Source organism: Crotalus tigris, unplaced genomic scaffold (assembly GCF_016545835.1).
Source record: "Crotalus tigris isolate CLP2741 ecotype Arizona unplaced genomic scaffold, ASM1654583v1 scf7180000017549.6302385, whole genome shotgun sequence".
Taxonomy (NCBI): Eukaryota; Metazoa; Chordata; class Lepidosauria; order Squamata; family Viperidae; genus Crotalus; species Crotalus tigris.
The window spans coordinates 4,540,100-4,559,231 of NW_024096467.1; the positions used below are offsets into that span (position 1 = coordinate 4,540,100).

A 19,132-nucleotide genomic window follows, 5' to 3' on the forward strand; every position below is an offset into this window, starting at 1 on the left:
CAGTGAATTGGTGCTTATACTTGATATTGCAGTATTTGCATCTTTTAATGCTTGTGCTAGCTGTTTCTTTGGAACAAGCTTCAATGCAGGCAGCCTTATTCTGTTGTTTTTGTGCTGTTCTAGATGCTCAGTTATTCTTTGTTTCAATTCTTTTATTTCTTTAGTTAGAGGGTTTTGTTCTTCCTGAGGAAGAGGTGCCTGGTTTCCAAATGAGAACAGTTGTATATCTCTACTGGATTCTTTCACTGCCAACTCCCCCTGGTTTGCCTCTACATTCTGAATTACTTCTTGTAAGGCTTTGATTTCTTTGCCCTGGGTAAACCTTTGCAGTTCGTCCAATTCTGTTTCTGTAAATACTTTATTTCGTGTTATAAATCGGCGTTGATCTGCTAGTCTCTGTTCTGTTATTTCTGATTCTGGATGTTGTTCTTTCCAGAACTGGTGCATTCGTTTTAGATATCCTCTTCTTGTTGGACTTGATCTGTAGTAACAGATCATTATTTCTTTATTTTCCATCACTGTGTATCTGCGACGGGTAAACACCTTTTCTTCCAGTAGTTCTGCAGCTGCTGGCCCTGGTTGCTCAGCCAACAGTCCTGAGTCCTGTAACCCATTTTTCACCAGATATCCAGGAACTCCAATATCTAGCGCGGACCTTGTTAACCCGGGCGACATCCGAGCCGGTATGGCATTCTGAAATTTACGTCTCACCATATTTTGTATGGGAGAGACACTCTTTGTCTGACTCCTCTGATGAGACCTGTCCAGTATGGTTGAACCTCTGGCATAGCTCTCATCTTCCTCAGAGTACACAAGCCCCACAACCACGTCAAGGTAGTGCCTCACTGGGGGTTATTATTATTATTATTATTACTACTACTACTACTACTACTACTACTCCTCTCTGCAAAGGTTGTAGATCTAGAGCAGTATTTCTCAAACTCCATCATTTTAAGAATTTTGAGAGTTGAGATCCACACAGCTTAAAGCTGCCAAGCTTGAGAAGCATTGATCTAGAGCTGGGGTCTCCAAGCTTGGCAACTCTAAGACTTATGGCCTTCAACATAGGAGGAATTCTAGGAAATGAAGTCCACGTGTGATCTAGAGCACGGGTGTCAAACTTGCAACATCATGTGACACGTTGTGACATATTGTGACTTTTTTTCTCATTCCCGGCAATCGGGTGGGTGCGGTTTTGGCGTGACGCATCTGGCTGCGGGCCGGCAGTTTCACACCCCTGATCTAGAAGTAGAAAGATATAGGAAAAACTTGCTGAAAGAAGCAAGCAAGCAGATACAGATAGTCTTCAACTTATGACTTTTGTTTTAGGACAATTCAAAGCTACAGCAGCCATGGAATAGGTACTTTATGGCCTGTAAACCATTTCTAGTCATCGTCAAGTATTGCACTTCCCCCTTTCTGTGGCCAACTCATGGTCCTTATAGTCCTTACAGTCTTGGCTACAGGCCCACATTTACGACCAGATTGCAGCATCTTGTGGTCACATGACTGTGATATGTGATATTTTGTTTTGCTGCTTTCTGCCAAAACTGCCCATTCAGAAAAAAAAAGAGTTTCTTAAGGACCTTTTCCTTCCCTTAATGATTGTGTGATTCACTTAACCATTTGCTTAACTACTGCTGTGGAAATGCATGAGTGCCTTGGCTTAAAATCATGACTACGTATAACGGGATGTCCTGTTCCAATTGTCATAAGTCGAGGATACCTGTGCAGTTGGTTGCTTTTATACATGCAGCAGAATTGCAGATTTTCTGCATATTGAGCAGCATCCCCCCCACCACACACACACATTGAAGGAAATGCTGATTTTGATGGGGGAAATGTATTCTTGTTCAGATAAAATTGAAAAGTGCAACATGGAGCAAACTTGCATTCAAGAATGAAGGAAATCTGTTTACCTGCTCTCCCTGATTTTCCTATTGTCAGTGCTGAATTAAGACATACCTGTCCACCCCATCAGCTTCTATATCAGGAAAGGAGTAGGTGGTTGAGGAGGTGGCACCATCTTGTCTTTTTTCTCAAAAAAGCAACATGTCTTAAACTGACCCCAGTAAGGTATTTTGGTTTGAAGGAAGGAAAAAAAAACAGTAAGAAGAATGCATGGTGTGGAAAGAAGTATGAATATTTATTCACATGCAGATGGAAGGAATCAACAGAATAACAGAATTATAAGGGACCTTGGAGGTCTTCTAATCCAACCCCCTGCTCAGTTAGGAAACCGTATACCATTTCAGGCAAATGGTTGTCTGGTCTCTTCTTAAAAACGTCCAGTGTTGGAGCATTTACAACCTCTGGAGGCAGGTCATTGTTGTTGTTAATTGCTCTCACTGTCAGGAAATTTCTCCTTAGTTCTAGGTTGCTTCTCTCTTTGGTTAGTTTCCATCAGTTGCTTCCTGTCCTGCCTTCAGGTGCTTTGGAGAATAGCTTGACTCCCTCTTCTTTGTGGCAGCCCCTGAGATATTGGACCGCTGCTATCATGTCACTCCTATTGTAATGGAGTCCAGATTGCAGTGGTAAACAGCAGCCCTCTTCTTTCAACCTAAACCAACTTAATCTGGGGTATGAGAGACAAAGCAGTCTGTATTTATTGATTTGAGAAAAGACCTGTTACAGTTGGATCTTTTTATAGAATATGTAGAATATGCGAAAATAAAATCTGCTGGGCACAAAGAGAATCTACGCAAAGTTCTGGAGGCAAGCTGTTCCACTGGTTAATTGTTCTCACTGTTAGGAAATTTCTCCTTAGCTCTAGGACTACCTATACTACAGAAATCTGGTGAAAATCTGGCAAAGTCACCCTTTTTCTATTATGTTTAGCACCAGGGCTTTTCCTGGTTTAGAACCACCTTACTTGCAGCGCACAAATAGATGATCTCACTTGATCAAGGATCAGGCAATAAATGAAGTGACTTTACAATGCTATGTGGTCAATTAGCTATGATTAACTAGCAAAGCCACTAAGGCTAAGTGTCATTATTTGAGGGTAATGCAAATCAATTATGTTACAGATTTAAGTATCCATTCTTCAGAGTAATCCATGATTGATTCTGCTATAAAGAAAGCCCAACAGCCAAAAAGTATTTTTTTTTCAACAATTTTGGCCACATTCTTATTGTTTTCAGTTTTATTAAAAACACGCACACACAACAATTTGTAACAATTAGACAGAATTCTTAGTGTTAAAGTTCTTTTCCATGTCCTTTCTCAAGCCTGCAGTATTTCTCTCGGTAGCTCTGTACAATTTTTTAATAAAAGAATTCTGAAGTAAGTGGTTCGCTAGCTAAAAGAGTCTATAATCAGTGCTGTTGCTTTGGTTACACAGAATCATAAGCACACAAAGATACAACATCTTATTTTTGGCATTACCTTAACATTGAGATAGCATATTAATAAATGCTTTCAGACCCTGAAATACTGTTTACTTTGAATGAAATGGCAGGTCTCCAAATGTAATAATGCAAATAGAACTTGGTCTTCATATACTTCTACATGAGTATCACACAAAAATTGAAGCTGGCCACAGTACCTTTGAACAAGCCCAGCTTTGATTAGTATTAAAGCAAATATGTTTTTAATCTTAAAATAGAATACCAGTTCTATCTTTTCCCAAATTTACCTTGGCTTAGAAGATGGTATTTGGCCTGGAAATGTTACCTAACAAAGTGTTTTTCAACCTTTGCAGCTTTAAGTTGTGTGACCTTCAACCCATACTGGCTGGGGAATTTGGGAAGTTTAAGGTCTACATATCTTAAAGACGCCAAGAACACAGGACAGTGTTTTTATGGACTTCAGCAGCCTTTCTAGTTTCATCTGGGAAAATTTGTCCCTTTTTCTTTACAACCTCTCCTTACAACTTCCATATCTCATTCAAGGCAACACTTATCAACTATTTCTCAATGGTCTGAGTTTCAATTTATGTCATGTTTATCTAGCACTGACAATTGCAGAACCATCAAGATGCTAGAGATATTATCTTATTGTCTTTTGGGCAGCTAGAAATCTTATTAATTGCCACAACTAGCTTTTTCCCTAGTTGTGTCTTTCTAATGTTATATAACTGGGTTTGAACCTTTAAATTCAGACAGATATCACTAGGTTCCTATGAAATAGTTAAAACTTGTTGAATTGTATAGGTAGTCCTCGACTTACGACGATTTATTTAGTGACTGTTTGAAATTACAATAGCACTGAAAAAAGTGTCTTATGACCATTTTTCACACTTAACGACTGTGGCAGCATCTCCATGGTCACATGATCAAAATTCAGATGCTTGGCAACTGACTCATATTTATGATGGTTGCAGAGTCTCGGGATCGTGTGATCACCTTTGACGATCTTCTGACAAGCAAGGTCACTGGGGAAGTCAGATTCACTCAACAGCCATGTTACTGACTTAACAACTGCAGTGATTCACTTATCAACTCTGGCATGAAAAGTCATAAAATGGGGCAAAGCTCACTTAACAAACATTTCACTTAACAACAAAAATGTTGGGCTCATTTGTGGTCGTATATTGAGAACTAGATGGTAAATCTGAGACATCACCCTGCCAACAAAATACATATAGTCAAGGCCATGGTTTCCCCAGTTGCAATGTAAGGCTGCGAAAGTTGGACCATAAGAAAGGCTGAGCGCCAAAGAATTGAGGCCTTTGAACTATGGTGCTGGAGAAGACTCCTGAGAGTCCCCTGGACTGCAATGTGATCAAACCGGTCAGTCCTAGAGGAGATCAACCCTGACTACTCTTTAGAAGGCCAGATCCTGAAGTTGAAACTCAAATACTTTGGCTACCTAATGAGAAGGAAGGACTCACTGGAGAAGAGCCTAATGCTGGGAAAGATTGAGGGCAATAGAAGAAGGAGATGACAGAGAATGAGGTGGCTGGATGGAGTCACTGAAGCAGGTGTGAGCTTAAATGGACTCCAGAAGATGGTAAAGGACAGGAAAGCCTGGAGGAATGTTGTCCATGAGGTCGTGATGGGTCGGGCACGACTTCGCAACTAACAACAACAATTGAGAACTACCTGTACTTACCCTATCATGGAGTTTCCAACTTTGAGTGCAGATTTTACTTTCTCTCTTATCCAACAATCCTTAACTTGATGGGTATAAACAGGCCTTGATCTTTGAGAGCTAAATTCAGATTGAATTTACATTTCTAAATTTGAGGGCAAACTGATTCAATTTGACTTCAACAGAGATTCAGTTTGAAAAGAAAGTGGCTGTAAGATATAATGGGAAACCATCAAAACCCTTACAACTGCTTTGGTGTTTGTTTGTTTGTTTTTTGTTTGCTTGTTTCTTTGTTTTTGGCAGACTAGCATGAAAACAGTAGGGATAGTAGATTTTACAAATCTTCTTTTATATTCTTTTCATTTTTTTTCCTGCATTTTTCTGATTGTTATTAGCTGCCCAGAATTGCTTGCAAGTGGGTGGCCATATAAACTGAAGTAAATAATTTAATTTAAAATGCATAAATAAATACATAAACAAATCTTTAGAGACCATTCTCCTGACAGCTTTCAGCTGGATATCCTCAACAGTTTCATCACAACACAGTCTTAAGCTTTTTGTTCCAACTGAAAAAAAATAGCAGTTCCAAAAAACTAGAGAAAATAAGTTCCTTCTCCCCTTCTACTTGTTTTTCTGAATGTTAGGCTTGGCATACTACTTTAAGAATGCCAGTTAATGTATCCTGGAAGAGCAGGGTAGTTTTGCTAGCTCCAATCACTATTTTTCTATGATGTGCCAAGAAGGTTGCTATAGATACGTTTGACCTGTGCTGGGCAGAATCAGCTCATGATTAGCCTCGGTGGAGTGCCAGTGTAATGGTATATATTAATGGCCTTGAAGGACAAGGTGAATAGATGCAATGGGAGGTTTGCACCTTCAGACATGAAATATTCTGTTAATGTATCCTGGCAATAGACTAGAATTAACTCATCTATTTGTGTTTCCTGTCTGGTTTACCTGGAAGGACAGACAACTGGTTTGGGCAAAGCACATTGGCAAATCTTAGTGTCTTCTAAGCAGGACTCTATTATAACAAAGTTGTGTCTTCATGGCAATAACCAGAAGAAGATAGGCACAATGGACTATAGTGCCACAAAGATAAAGAAGCTTTAGGAATGGAGGGTGGTATAAAGAACATGGTCTTTGTGCTATTCAGTTGTGGTGAAGAGCTATGGTGGTACAGTGGTTAGAATGCAGTACTGTAAGCTAATTCTACTGACTGCCAGCAGTTCAATCCTGATCGGTTCAAGGTTGACTCAGCTTTCCATCCTTCCGAGGTCAGTAAAATGAGGACCCAGATTGTTGAGGGCAAGATGCTGATTCTGTAAACTGCTTAGAGAGGGCTATAAAGTACTATGAAATGGTATATAAGTCTAAGTGCTATTGCTATTCCTATCTCTTAATTTTTTAAAAATAGTAAATATTTGGAACACAACTGTAATAACCTGGCACCCATTCGCTCACTGCTGAGAGACTTAAACTTGCCCTAGGAGTGCAAGACTGGATCCAGGATTGTAGTCTGGACTGGTCAACTATGAGTAATATATGGAGCTTCTAACTTTGAATTCCCAGTTTTGTGGACAGCACCTTCATAGAATATACCATTAGCGCAAGAAAAGCAAAGTCTTGTGGCTGGTCCTATTGAAAAAGTGAAAGAAGCCTACATCAGTATGAGCCATCACACCCCAGAGAAACTCAGATAGGCTCCAAGTTTAATGAGATGATAACATTCAATGGCATAGCACTCATGTCAATGTCAAAGTAGAGGAGTTCCATCATGCTGCTTAAGTTCCTTAGCATTTTCTATACACAGAAGTGAACTTGCATCATTGTTGATAAGAATCCCAGAAGCATCAGAAAAGTCACTGCATTGGTCTTTGCTATGACACACAAATTGGCTTCAATAGGGTTACTCAGCAGGCATTTCATTGGGCCTCAAAGTTTTGCACAACCTATTTTTTTACTGCCTCGCTGCTGCACAAGCATTTTTTGCGCTTCCTGCTATCTTTTGGATTCATCCTGACACCAACCATATTAAGAACCTTGCTTCTTCCTTCTGACAAATGTTCAGACAGAGCATAAGGAATAGAGTATAATGAACTATCTTCTACTCCACTCGCTCTTTTGTCAGTTTTCTGAATTTCATTTATAAGCTTCTCTCTTCTTCCCTCTAATGGTATAAATTATAGCTATGACTCACTACTGGCTCTTTCTTTCTCTGCCCCTCCCCTATTCAGACAACTCTTTAACAATTAACAATGAAATTTCTTTGCATTTGATACTATAAATAAAATCTCCTTCGCCTAGCAAAAAAAATCTTCTGAAACAGAAAATAGTTTGCTGTTTTCATAGCTTTGAAATGGTAGCTAGACTAACAGAGTATCTCAGTGAAAGGTAGCCTCATGAAATCACAGTGATATCAATTTTATAACTGCTGGCATAGCATATTTAACCAAAAATATAATGCATTCAATTGTATACAATGTTAACTTTGGTTAATGCTGACCTCCGTTTTGATTTTTATTGTTTTCCATACTGTGTGAATCCAAAAAAATGCTTGAAGACCTAGACCAGTGTTCCTCAACCTTGGCAACTTTAAGATGTATGGATTTCAACTCCCAGAATTCCATGGCCAGCATGTTGGCTGAGGAATTCTGGGAACTGAAGTCCATAGATCTTAAAGTTATCGAGGTTGAGAAACATGGAAGTAAATGTTTCTTCAGATATGGGACTTACAGGCTAGATGAGTTTGTCAATATGCTTTTTTTTCTTGACAAATATGGTGGGTGTATGGATTTAGACATGTTGTCCATGGGCACCATTATTATTATATTGCTGCTTTGTTTTTTGCTGTCTTAATCGTGTGTTTGTTACCCAGAGTCACAATTATGAGATGGCATACAAAACAGACAAATTAGGACAGTGGTTCTCAACCTTTCTAATGCCGCGACCCCCAACCGGTCGTAAGTCGAGGACTACTCAACCGGTCGTAAGTCGAGGACTACTCAACTGGTGCAGCACCGTTTGCAGAATGGGACTTTTGGCGGGCTCAGCAGGGCAGAGACAGCCTGGACAATTCCTATTGGCTTTTGAAAGCCAATAGAATTAGACTCTATTCAAGAGAGTCTATTCTATTGGCTTTCAAAAGCCAATAGAATAAAAGGGAGTAGCACAGCTAAGGAAAAGGGGGGAAAAATGGTGGACTGCGTTGTTTGGCGACCCCCGTGAAATGGTCGTTCGACCCCAAATGGGGTCCCGACCCACAGGTTGAGAACCACTGAATTAGGAGATCAGCCAGATTATCCCTCATAGGAAACCTAACCAAACAACAAAAGAACCCCTATAGCAGCTGAAAAAATTGCCACAGGACACCAGCCCCTTATGCAACTGCAGGCTATGCCCTCTATTATCTAATTATTTTCTAGACCGCATCTCTTCCCCCGAAGATCATTCCTATATACCATTGCAATATCAGTTTGATAACTGGGAGCCACAAATATCTTGTTCAGGATAAAATAAGTAAAGGCAAACTAGTCTGCTGTTTAACATTAAAACCATCACAATAACAAACCGACATTATGTCAATAGGCAATGCTAAGAAGACTTGGCTTCAGACATTGGGGGTTCTCCATCAATTGAAGTTTTTAAGAAGAGATTGAACAATCACTTGTCTTAAACTGTATAAGGTTTTCTGCTTGAGCAGGAGGAGTTGGGCTAGAAGTCCTCCAAAGTCTCTTCCAGCTCTGGTTTTTTGGGAGGGTTTAAGATTAAGGAGTAACTGAGTTTATCTTCCTAAACTCGAAAATTCATAGGAATGGTGAAAGTGGCCATGATATAAAAATATGTCTTGTAACTTGGGATAATGATAATAACACAAGCAGAGAGATACCACATTGACCAAAAAAAAAGTTATTATCCAGGCCATGGCATTCTCAATGTAGCACATGGCTATGAAAACTGGGCCATCAAGAGGCTGAGTGAAGAAGAATGGATGCCTTTGGATTGTGCTGCTGGAAAAAATTGCTGTGCCACAGAAAGAACAAATCATTCAACACTAGAGGAAGCAAACACAGATTGCTGACTGAAATCACTAATAAGGACCCTGGAACATAAATATTTTAGATAAATAATGTGAATGAAAGAGTCATTGGACAGCTCTTGGCACTTGAAAAACTTGAAGGCCATTAAAAGAAAGGCCAACAGAATACAAGATGGTTAAATACTGCTGTGGTTGCTCACAATAATTGTGGCTTTGGTCAGAATCATGAAAATAGCATCAAAGGCTCATATTAAAAGTTCCACCCTTTCCTGCATGCACTGAATGTTCTGATATACGTTCTAAATGGGTTTTGTTATTCTTCCTCTTTCCTCCCATTCGAGCTGAGATTGTGGTGGAAACTGGAGCTAAGTTGAGAGGAGGATGGAAAAAGCTAGCTAGCCTTGGAGCTCATGGGGAAGGAAGAAAGATACCCTCCCTAAACTTCATAGTGTTAATGGTATAGGCTGCTGCTTGAGCAGTGTGTTGTATTAGAAGACCTCCAAGGTTCCTTCCAACTCTGTTATTCTGTTAAATCTAGCAGTTCAGTACTGAGTAATTTAGTCTGCCAAGAATCCTGTCCATAAACATACCACTCTGATTAACTCTTTGTGTTGGAACCTTGTGGTTTCTCGCACATGACATGAGATGGATTAGGTGAGCATGAGTCTATGAAAACTCAAATATTTTTGAGTTACTCACTGACAATTCTGGTAAATGATATGCATTGAGTTAAGAGATGTTGGAAGCAACTGAATGACTGAATAACAATGGCTGTTATTTTGGTACAAAATACATGTTGGAATCTACCTTTGGATATATTGAAATTACAACAAATGATGTCACTTCGTTCAGAGATGTGTGAAATCTGCTAGATAACTGGTTCCATATAATGGGTTGGAAAGGATAGCAAAATTGTAAAGCAAAATAGACTGTTGCTTTACAATTCAACTTTCTCAAAACCATTTTCTTGATAAAGCAGAAAGCTTGACTTGCTATATGAATAGATTTTTGGCTAGCAAAAGTATAAGAGGGAACTTCAGAAAAATTGAACTGAAGCTACTATAACTGAATTTTACCTATGTCTGTGCATGTGTGTGTGTGTGTGTGTGTGTGTGTGTTTCTATCAATGTTGAAATTTTTTTATACTCAGTAAAACTGAATTATGTGTCAAGGCTAACAACCTTGACTCCCCCCCCCCTTAAAATTAGTCTTAGGGAAAAAAATCTCCTTCATTATAAATATGTTGCTGCCATATATAATGGCTTTCTGATTGATAAGTCCCAGAGCTACCTTAGCTGGCAGTCTTTTAAACACCAATCCTTCATCTGGATTTGAAGAGCAATGGGGGCACTTCTCTCTTAGTTAGGCCATTCATTTTTACCTGCCAATACAGTTTGATGAGCTTGCTGGTATGCTGGTCTCTTCCTCCAGACAGCCAATACGTGTAGTCAGCAATCATGGTGCTTCTAGTGACACAACAGAATTAGAAAATGGAACATATTAAAGGGTAGCAAGAAGAAAAACAAGAATACACAAATGTAATGTTTGTGACAGAAAGGCGTAAGACATAAAGTATATAAACTATGGAACTATCAGAGCAGAACTTAGGAGATCTGCTGTGCAAAATCTAATCCATTGAATTGGCTCTCTTGCCCTGTCTCTTTGTCAATGGAGAAAGTGTAGCAATAAGACAAAACTGAAAGAGTATCCACCATTGATGGGCAGCTTTTGTCTTTTTCTCCCCCTAAACTAGAGAACTGTGTTTGGACAACATGGCTAATTTAGTTAGAAGCTATCCTGGGACAAATCTCTGTGCGCTGGTGGCTGATAATCACAGATGACTGCTCAAATATGGAATATGGAACAGGTTTCTTTGATGGCTTCCTAATAGTTGTGAAGATGATTGGGAGGTTGTCATTTTCTGCTGTTCTTTAATTGAACCATTGAATTTTCCATGATGTTCCAAGTAGTGTTAGCACAACCAGAGACAGCATCATCTTTTCTTTCCCTTTTTCATCACCCCAAGGCAGGGACAAAATATACAATGGAGAGAAAGACAGGGAGAAAGAAAGAATTCTTAAAGAAAACCCATTTCTATAACTCATGATTCTATCAGGACCCAATTAAGTATATCATGTGAATATGGTAACTGAAAAACAGGAAGTTTCCTTTCTTTGACATTTAGCAAAATCTGGCTGTGAGACCTTATGTTTGGGATCTTAGTTCAGGGACATCTGGCTTAAGAGAAGGTTGATGGTTCATCATCTCTGGTTTGATTCTGGGATCCAAGGTTAAGTTTTGCACTTTGACATCTTTATTTTATTTATTGTTGTATTAATGGAAGAATAGTTTTGGGGCCTATCCCAGATCACTCTATCTAAAAAAAAAAACTTTAGATGATGGCAGCTAAACCCAGACTAAAATAGGATTGGGAACTATTAACCATGAGTCCCTTAGGTTTCCTCATTGCACTCCAAGTTATGAAGTTTTCCACAAGTGTTCAATGGGGTCACAATAAAAAAAAGCCCTTTTCCCAATATAATTCCTTCTTCTTCAGAAGATCCTGTCCTGGTCCACTTGAGAACATTCTTCTATTCATTTTTGACAACCTAGGTGCTCCTCCCTCCCACTCACCTCCTTTGTCCATCTCTATAAAAAAGGATCTGTTCATAATAGTGTGTCTTCATAGTTGTGCTTATCAAAATCAATAACCTCCATGGAAACACAGTCTTATGAGATAGCAAAATATTAGCCATTATTCTCCTGGCACTTGATATGTGTTTCTATGTGCATTGTGAATATGCAAGTATTTTGTCTATCCCCCAAATGTTTAATTTGCTTCACTTTAAAGTATTTAGGGAAGGACCCATCACATTGTATACAGGCAGAATTTATGCACACATAGATTCACAGTGTGAAGATTGTGTCAGAGAATATCTCAACCTTGTGGCAAAGTCAAGTGTAGTTCACCTTTGATTATGTTACAGTAGAAATTATGGAATGGACCGATGGGAGGAAGGGAGAGAGATTGCAAATGCTGCAACTAATTAAATATGCTTTAGTATCCCAAGTGTTGCAACAACTGCCAGCTCCTCTTATTAGGCTGGGAGGATATTAAAAACTATTGTGCAGTGGATATTACTGCAAGCTTTAACAGACTTCAGAAAATCACTTTGCTTTTTATGGTAACTCCTCCAATACTCCTCTCAGTTTCTTTCTCTCTGGAGGTTCCAAATCCAATTAAATGCAACTAGATGTAATTCCAAATTGTCACTTTAGTCAATTAAACATATAATAATCTTGTGTGTCTAATTACAAGCACAAAAAGTTTATTTGTTGATGTTTTCCTATCAGCATGTAGTTCCCTATTTCTCTCGTGCCCATCCTGTTCCCTCACCAATGTATTTATTGCTCCTTGACATTACTGTAAATTGACTCTGGAAGTCTCTCTCTAGTTAAAAAACCCTAATCCCAAGACAGTAGTAATGCTACTCCAGGACACTTTTTCACAAGCTGCATTATGTTCTTAATGAGATATGGCCAATTGAAAATAAAGGAAATGGAGGATTTAAATCACAAACAGTTCAAAGTCATTTGGGTGTTATGGAAGAGGAATGCTACAGTGATACTCTGGATAGTCATTCCCACCAGAGGTGCTTCATCTCCCAGTCAACATCTCCAAATAAAAATTTTGGGAGTTGAAGTGATTTTTTTCAACTTCTGGATTTTGAGAAAGGTAGCTGTGTAATAATTTTTCCAGTTACTACTTATGGCTGTGAAATGTGGACTCTGAAAAAGGCAAATAGGAAAAGGGTAGACGCCTTTGAACTGTGGTGCTGGAGGCGACTATTACACATCCCATGGACTGCAAAAATAGCACTTAGCAATAGCACTTAGGCTTATATACTGCTTCACAGTGCTTTACAGCCCTCTCTAAGTGATTTACAGAGTCAGCATATTGCTAAGTCATAAGGCTAAGTCAACCTTGAGCCGGTCAGGATCAAACTGCTGGCAGTTGGCAGTTAGCCTGCAGTATTGCATTCTAACCACTGGGCCACCATGGTTCATAACATAAATAACAAACAAAGAAGTCCTAGATTGAATATCACCAAAATAACACTTGAAGCCAAACTCTCCAAACAGAAGTTGTCAAACTTTGGTCAAGTCTTGCGAGCTGGCTCATTCAAAAAGCAATCATGCTGGGAGCAATCAGTGGCTGGACACTATAAAGGGGCATGGAGAACGCTGATCCATCAGAACAATTAATCAATGGAACAGCTTGCCTCCTGGAGTTGTGGGTGTTTAACAAAGAGAAGGATGAGGGGGGACATGATAGCAGTGTTCCAATAGCTCAGGGGCTGCCACAAAGAAGAGGGAGTCAAGCTATTTTCCAAAGCGCCTGAAGGCAGGACAAGAAGCAACCGGTGGAAGCTAACCAAAGAGAGAAACAACCTAGAACTAAGGAGAAACTTCCTAATAGTGAGAACAATTAACCAGTGGAACAACCTGCCTCCAGAAATGGTGAATGCGTCAACACTGGAAGTTTTTAAGAAGAAACTGGACAGCCATTTGTCCGAAATGGTATAGGGTTTCCTGCCTAAGCAGGGGGTTGGACTAGATGACCTCAAAGGTCCCTTCCAACTTTATTATTATTATTATTACTACTACTACTACTACTATTATTATTATTATTATTATTATTATTATTATTATTATCATCATCATCATCATCATCATCACTGGAGGTTTTCAAAAATTCATTTGTTCAGGATGGTATAAAATCTCTTGTCTCGAGCAGGAGGTGAGACTAGAAGAACTCCAAGGTCACTTCCAGCCCTATAATTCTATGTCTATGTCTAAGGAATCACATGGCAAGTTTTGTTGATGCCTGAAATACACATGCACAGTAATAGATAAGAGCATTCTCTTTAAAATCCACTGAGAATACTAACCAAGACTAGTAGAGAGTACTAAGTATAGTAGACCTGAAATCATAGATTTTGACATTTGGCATTGAAAGATGATAAATATTACATCATAAGAATCTGTCTGGTTCAAATTTTGGGGTATTACATTAGTGTAATTAAGTTCTAGTTTGGATGATCTAGAACAGTGGCCCCCAACCTTTTGGGCACCAGGAACTGGTTCCATGGAGCGTGTGTGGTTTCGTGTGCTGCCTGCGTCCCACGGATGGGGCTTTGCTTGTTTGTGCAGACCAGTTACTGGCATGCCACAGACTGGTGCCGGTCCACAGACCGGGGGTTGGGGACCCCTGATCTAGAAGTTCTTCAATTCTTTGTGTCAGATAGTACATTCTAACCTAGGTGGCTTGTGGCTGAGCACGAAGCAATGAAACAACTTAGGTGTGACTCACATACCTTTTCTGCACTCCATAGATGCCCCAATTAGAACATGCAAAGAAGAAAGGAAGTTTCAAGATGTATTTTAACAGCACAAACACTTCCAGCTGGCATTATTTGGAAAAAGCTGTGAGTTATATAAATTGTTATTAATTCATTACACAATCTGACACTTCCAAAGCAACCATAGCTTTAAGATATTAAATTCCACAGATCTGTAGTCTCAAATGTCATCTCTCTCTTCACTCATTGTGGAATGAATGCTATTCTGTTGCCTTTGCCAAGTCACTCCGCTGTTTGCCAAGTGAAATTAGTTGGGGCAGAATAAGCTAGTGGCTTGCTTTCTCCATATTTGCTATTGGCAGCGTAGGCTGCATCTTCTCATCCATTGCATTGATTTGCAAATGTAACATTTTTCTCTCTCTGTGTCTTGCAATAAAGCCATCCTGCTCCTATATTACAGGGTGAAAATTTATATTGTAAAACAAATGGACCAGCCTCAGAATATGCTGCTACAAGTGGGCTGTCATTTTTATGGATAGACTTTTTAACAAAAGTGGCTCCATTCTATTATTGCCCTCCAAGCTCTGTCTTGGAGAGACTGGATTACAGATTCTAGTCTTCAGCAAGAAGTCAGTTCTCCTGGAACCCAATACCACCCTTCCTCCCTTCGAAATGGTGCTAACAGTTTTACACAATGAAATTACAGTTATAATGTTTCCAGACTAAACATCTTAACCCACCTCTCTTGTGAGAACCACATGTAGGAAAATGTTATTAACTGCATTTATTTACTTACCAAATGTATACTCTGCCCCCCAACCAATTGACTGTTGCCAGAAGTCATGTGGAAGGATGCCAAAAATCTAATGTAAGCTCTCACAAGGTTTTGACAAACTATGTCAGATTGTGTTAGAGTTTGGGATAGGTTGGATGAAATCTTATGAGAGCTTTATGATCTCACAAGTTTCAGATAGTTTTGAAGAAGACACCCTAAAACACCACATACATTTGCAAGGTGATTTCTTTGACCTGGTCAAGCTGGTGTCACTTTGTAACAATTTAGTGGAATAAAGTGAATAATTATAATTTAAGTGGTTTCTGAATTACTTGCCTGAGATGGTGCTAGGTTCTTGTTTGTCAAGGGAATTACGTCTCTGTAGTCCAGAGGTGCCAATTGTGTGGTCATAATTAAGAGTGGAAAGGGCATTACAGCAGGGACAGTGGATATAAAATTTATTAGGGTGCAAAAAACGAAGGCCAAGTGGCTTTCTCAGTTTCTCATGAGGAGAATGAAAACTTGAGGGGTCTTTGGTGCTGTCTAAGCTTGGTTGTTTTCTTGCAGACATTTCATTACCCAAACTAGGTAACAACATCATCAACAACCCTATTTCAACCCTGAACTCCAAATATTCTCCTTTATTGGTAGAATGAAAAGTTCTACAGTTTCTGAGGAATACTAGCTGGCGGTAATCGTAGATAATCGCAGATATGAAAAAGTATTGAACATGGAAAGCTATGGAACGATTTCATGCAAAAGCTCATTGTATTTTAGAACCACTGTATATTTTATAGTCCATTGTCCTAAATCAGGGGTAGGCAACCTTGGCTCTTTTATGACTCGTGGACTTCAACTCCCAGAATTCCTGAGCCAGCATGGCTCAGCTTGGAAACCTCTCCCTTTCCCCTCAGCATGGCTGGCTCAGGAATTCTGGGAGTTGAAGTCCACGAGTCGTAAAAGAGCCAAGGTTGCCTACCCTTGTCCTAGGGCAATGATTGGAAAACTTGGGCCTTTTGGATATTATTGAACTTCTCTATGTCTTGACACAGAATGGATGATAAAGATGATAGGAGCCCTAGTCCAATGCCATCTGAAGAGATAAAAGTTCAATTTTTGGTTCAGTATGCTGTACAAACTCAGAAAATGGGTTAATTTAGTAAGCCAATTAACCTGTTGTATGAATCAACCTCAAAGCAATTTCCAAGTAACTGAGATCAAAAAGAATCTAAAAATTTAAAACAAACTAACTAAAATGAACACACTCAACAGTTTGATATAAAGTACTCCGGAAGTTGATCTAGAAAAAAACTAACACCCCCCCCCTTTTTTTTGTACAATCAACAACAATTTTGTGTGTTTTAGGACAGTGAAGTTTGATCTGCATTGTAGGCTGCAGTTAATGGATATTATTTGCTCTATGTTGCCACTGGGTGGAGTCAAGACCTATGATAGAAATAGAGGACACAATTACAAAGTTTGTACTTTATCTTCTTCAACTCCTTTGCAGATGTAGGTGGATATGCATTTTTAGTCAACAAAATTCTATGTTGTGCTCCAGCGTGAAAGTTATAGCATGCAGATCAGGTTAGAGACATTACATCTATGGTGACTAAAACCAGGCTGTGTTGGTCTGTAAAATATTTTTTTTTCATAATAGCAATTAATCACATACCCTTACCTAGGCACCATACAAAACTAAATGAAACACAACAATTCCAAAATTCTATGCAACAAATTTAGTTTTCAACTTACCAACCAACCCAGTAAAACTAATATATACAACTAAAACAAATTGAACCAAATAACTATACAAAGAAATGCCCTTTGTAGGCATACGTAGATTCTTAATGTAAGACAAATGCAACCTGAAAACTATCAATATTAATGATATTAAGGTAAAATAACCAGGTTCTGCAATAATACATTGGTCAAATAGAATAATGATTTGGTAATGATTGATTATGTACCATCAAGTCATTTTGACTTCTTGCGATCACATAGATATATTCTCTCCATGATGATGTATCCCTAATTGGGTCTTTCAGGTCTTCCAATAGTATACTCATCAGTATTGTAACTGAATCCAGCCATCTTGCTGCTGGTCATTCGCTTCTTCTCTTTCCTCCCACCATCCCCAGCATTAGATCCTTTTCCAGAGAACTAGACCACAAAATGAAATTCAGTGGTGAAAAAAGCAAGGTTCTACATTTAGGCAAGAAAAACCAAATGCACAAGTACAGCATAGGTGGCACCATGCTCAATAGTAGTAACTGTGAGAGGGACCTCGGAGTCCTAGTAGACAATCACCTAAATATGAGCCAGCAGTGTGCTGCGGCTGCCAAAAAGGCCAACACAGTGCTAGGCTGCATTAACAGAGGGATAGAATCAAGATCACGTGAAGTATTAATACCACTCTTCAATGCCTTGGTAAGGCCACACTTGGAATACTGCATCCAGTTTTGGTCACACGATGTAAAAAAGATGTTGAGACTCTAGAAAGAGTACAGAGAAGAGCAACAAAGATGATTAGGGGACTGGAGGCTAAAACATATAAGGAACGGTTGCGAGAATTGGGTATGTCTAGTTTAACGAAGAGAAGGACAAGGGGGGACATGATAGCAGTATTCCAATATCGCAGGGGCTGCCATAAAGAAGAGGGAATTAAGCTATTTTCCAAAGCACCTGAAGGCAGGACAAGAAGCAACGGGTGGAAACTAATCAAGGAGAGAAGCAACCTAGAACTAAGGAGAAACTTCCCGACAGTGAGAACAATTAATCAGTGGAACAGCCTGCCTCCAGAAGCAGTAAATGCTCCAACACTGGAAGTTTTTAAGAAGAGACTGGACAGCCATTTGTCCGAAATGGTGTAGGGTTTCCTGCCTGAGCAGGGGGTTGGACTAGATGACCTCCAAGGTCCCTTCCAACTTTACTACTATTACTGTCTTTGCATAATCTGTCTAAAGTACAGTAGTATAATTTAAGTCTGGTCATTTGTGCCTTGAGTGTGAACTCTGAGTTGATTTGTTTGACGAGCCATTGGTTTGTTTTCATGGATATAGGAGATATTCTCAGGAGTCTTCTCCAACACCAAACTTCAAAAGAATCAACACTCTTCCTTAAAAGTCATCAACCTTTCATAGAGAATTGATTCCAGAGTCATGGACCCAAGATCTACAAGCTTCAAACCAGAAAAGAAAGAGAAACAAAAAAGGAGAAGAATGTAAAGAGCAAGCACAGCTGTAGGGAGAAACAAGACCTGGTAGACCTGTGTGTGTGTGTGTGTGTGTGTGTTTGTGGGTGTATGTATGCATAAGAAAATGAGACTGGAGGACTAACTTGAAAAGCCCTGTAATGTAATGAAATATGGGTGTAGCCTGAACAACCTGAATGGCCCTGTTTTGGATTATGATGAAGTGATGATGTTAGGAATCAGGAATACTCACCAGAAGACAATGGCAGCAAACTAAGTATAAAGCATTCAATAAAGCTACAATTTATTTCTTCAATCTTTTCAAATATCATACCTATTAATGCGACGAACATTTGTGACCATTGCTGCAATAAAAGCCAAAAAGGTCCCAAGTCAGTTGATTATTAGTCAAGATCCTGAGAACAGAAGTAGGAGAAATCTGAAGATAAATGGGAGGAAACATAAAAGAGAATGGGAAGGATGACCAAATCACTACACAATAATCTTCATTAGAAGCCCATCACAGGAGAGGTTGTATATATTAGAGCAGTAATCAACAGCTACCTATTGATCTGTTCTTTTAATATTGTCTGCTATATTTTTGATGCAGTTTACAGAGATTTTCATTTCATTTTGTGAGCTATTTTCTTGCCGAAAAGCAGAATAAAAGTATTACATTTTAATGCTTTTATTAAAGTCAGAACTTGAGGTAATACTGGCTTGGATAA

General features: G+C 39.1%; 1 protein-coding gene across 1 annotated transcript in view; it reads right to left on the reverse strand.

Moving 5' to 3' along the window:
- Positions 1 to 19,132, reverse strand: part of SPATA16 (spermatogenesis associated 16) — a 202,864-nt gene that overhangs the window by 81,039 nt on the left and 102,693 nt on the right. The window contains exon 5 of the mRNA XM_039338463.1: positions 10,455 to 10,539. Coding sequence (XP_039194397.1) covers positions 10,455 to 10,539 — 85 coding nt within the window. The remainder of the gene's footprint in view (positions 1 to 10,454; positions 10,540 to 19,132) is intronic.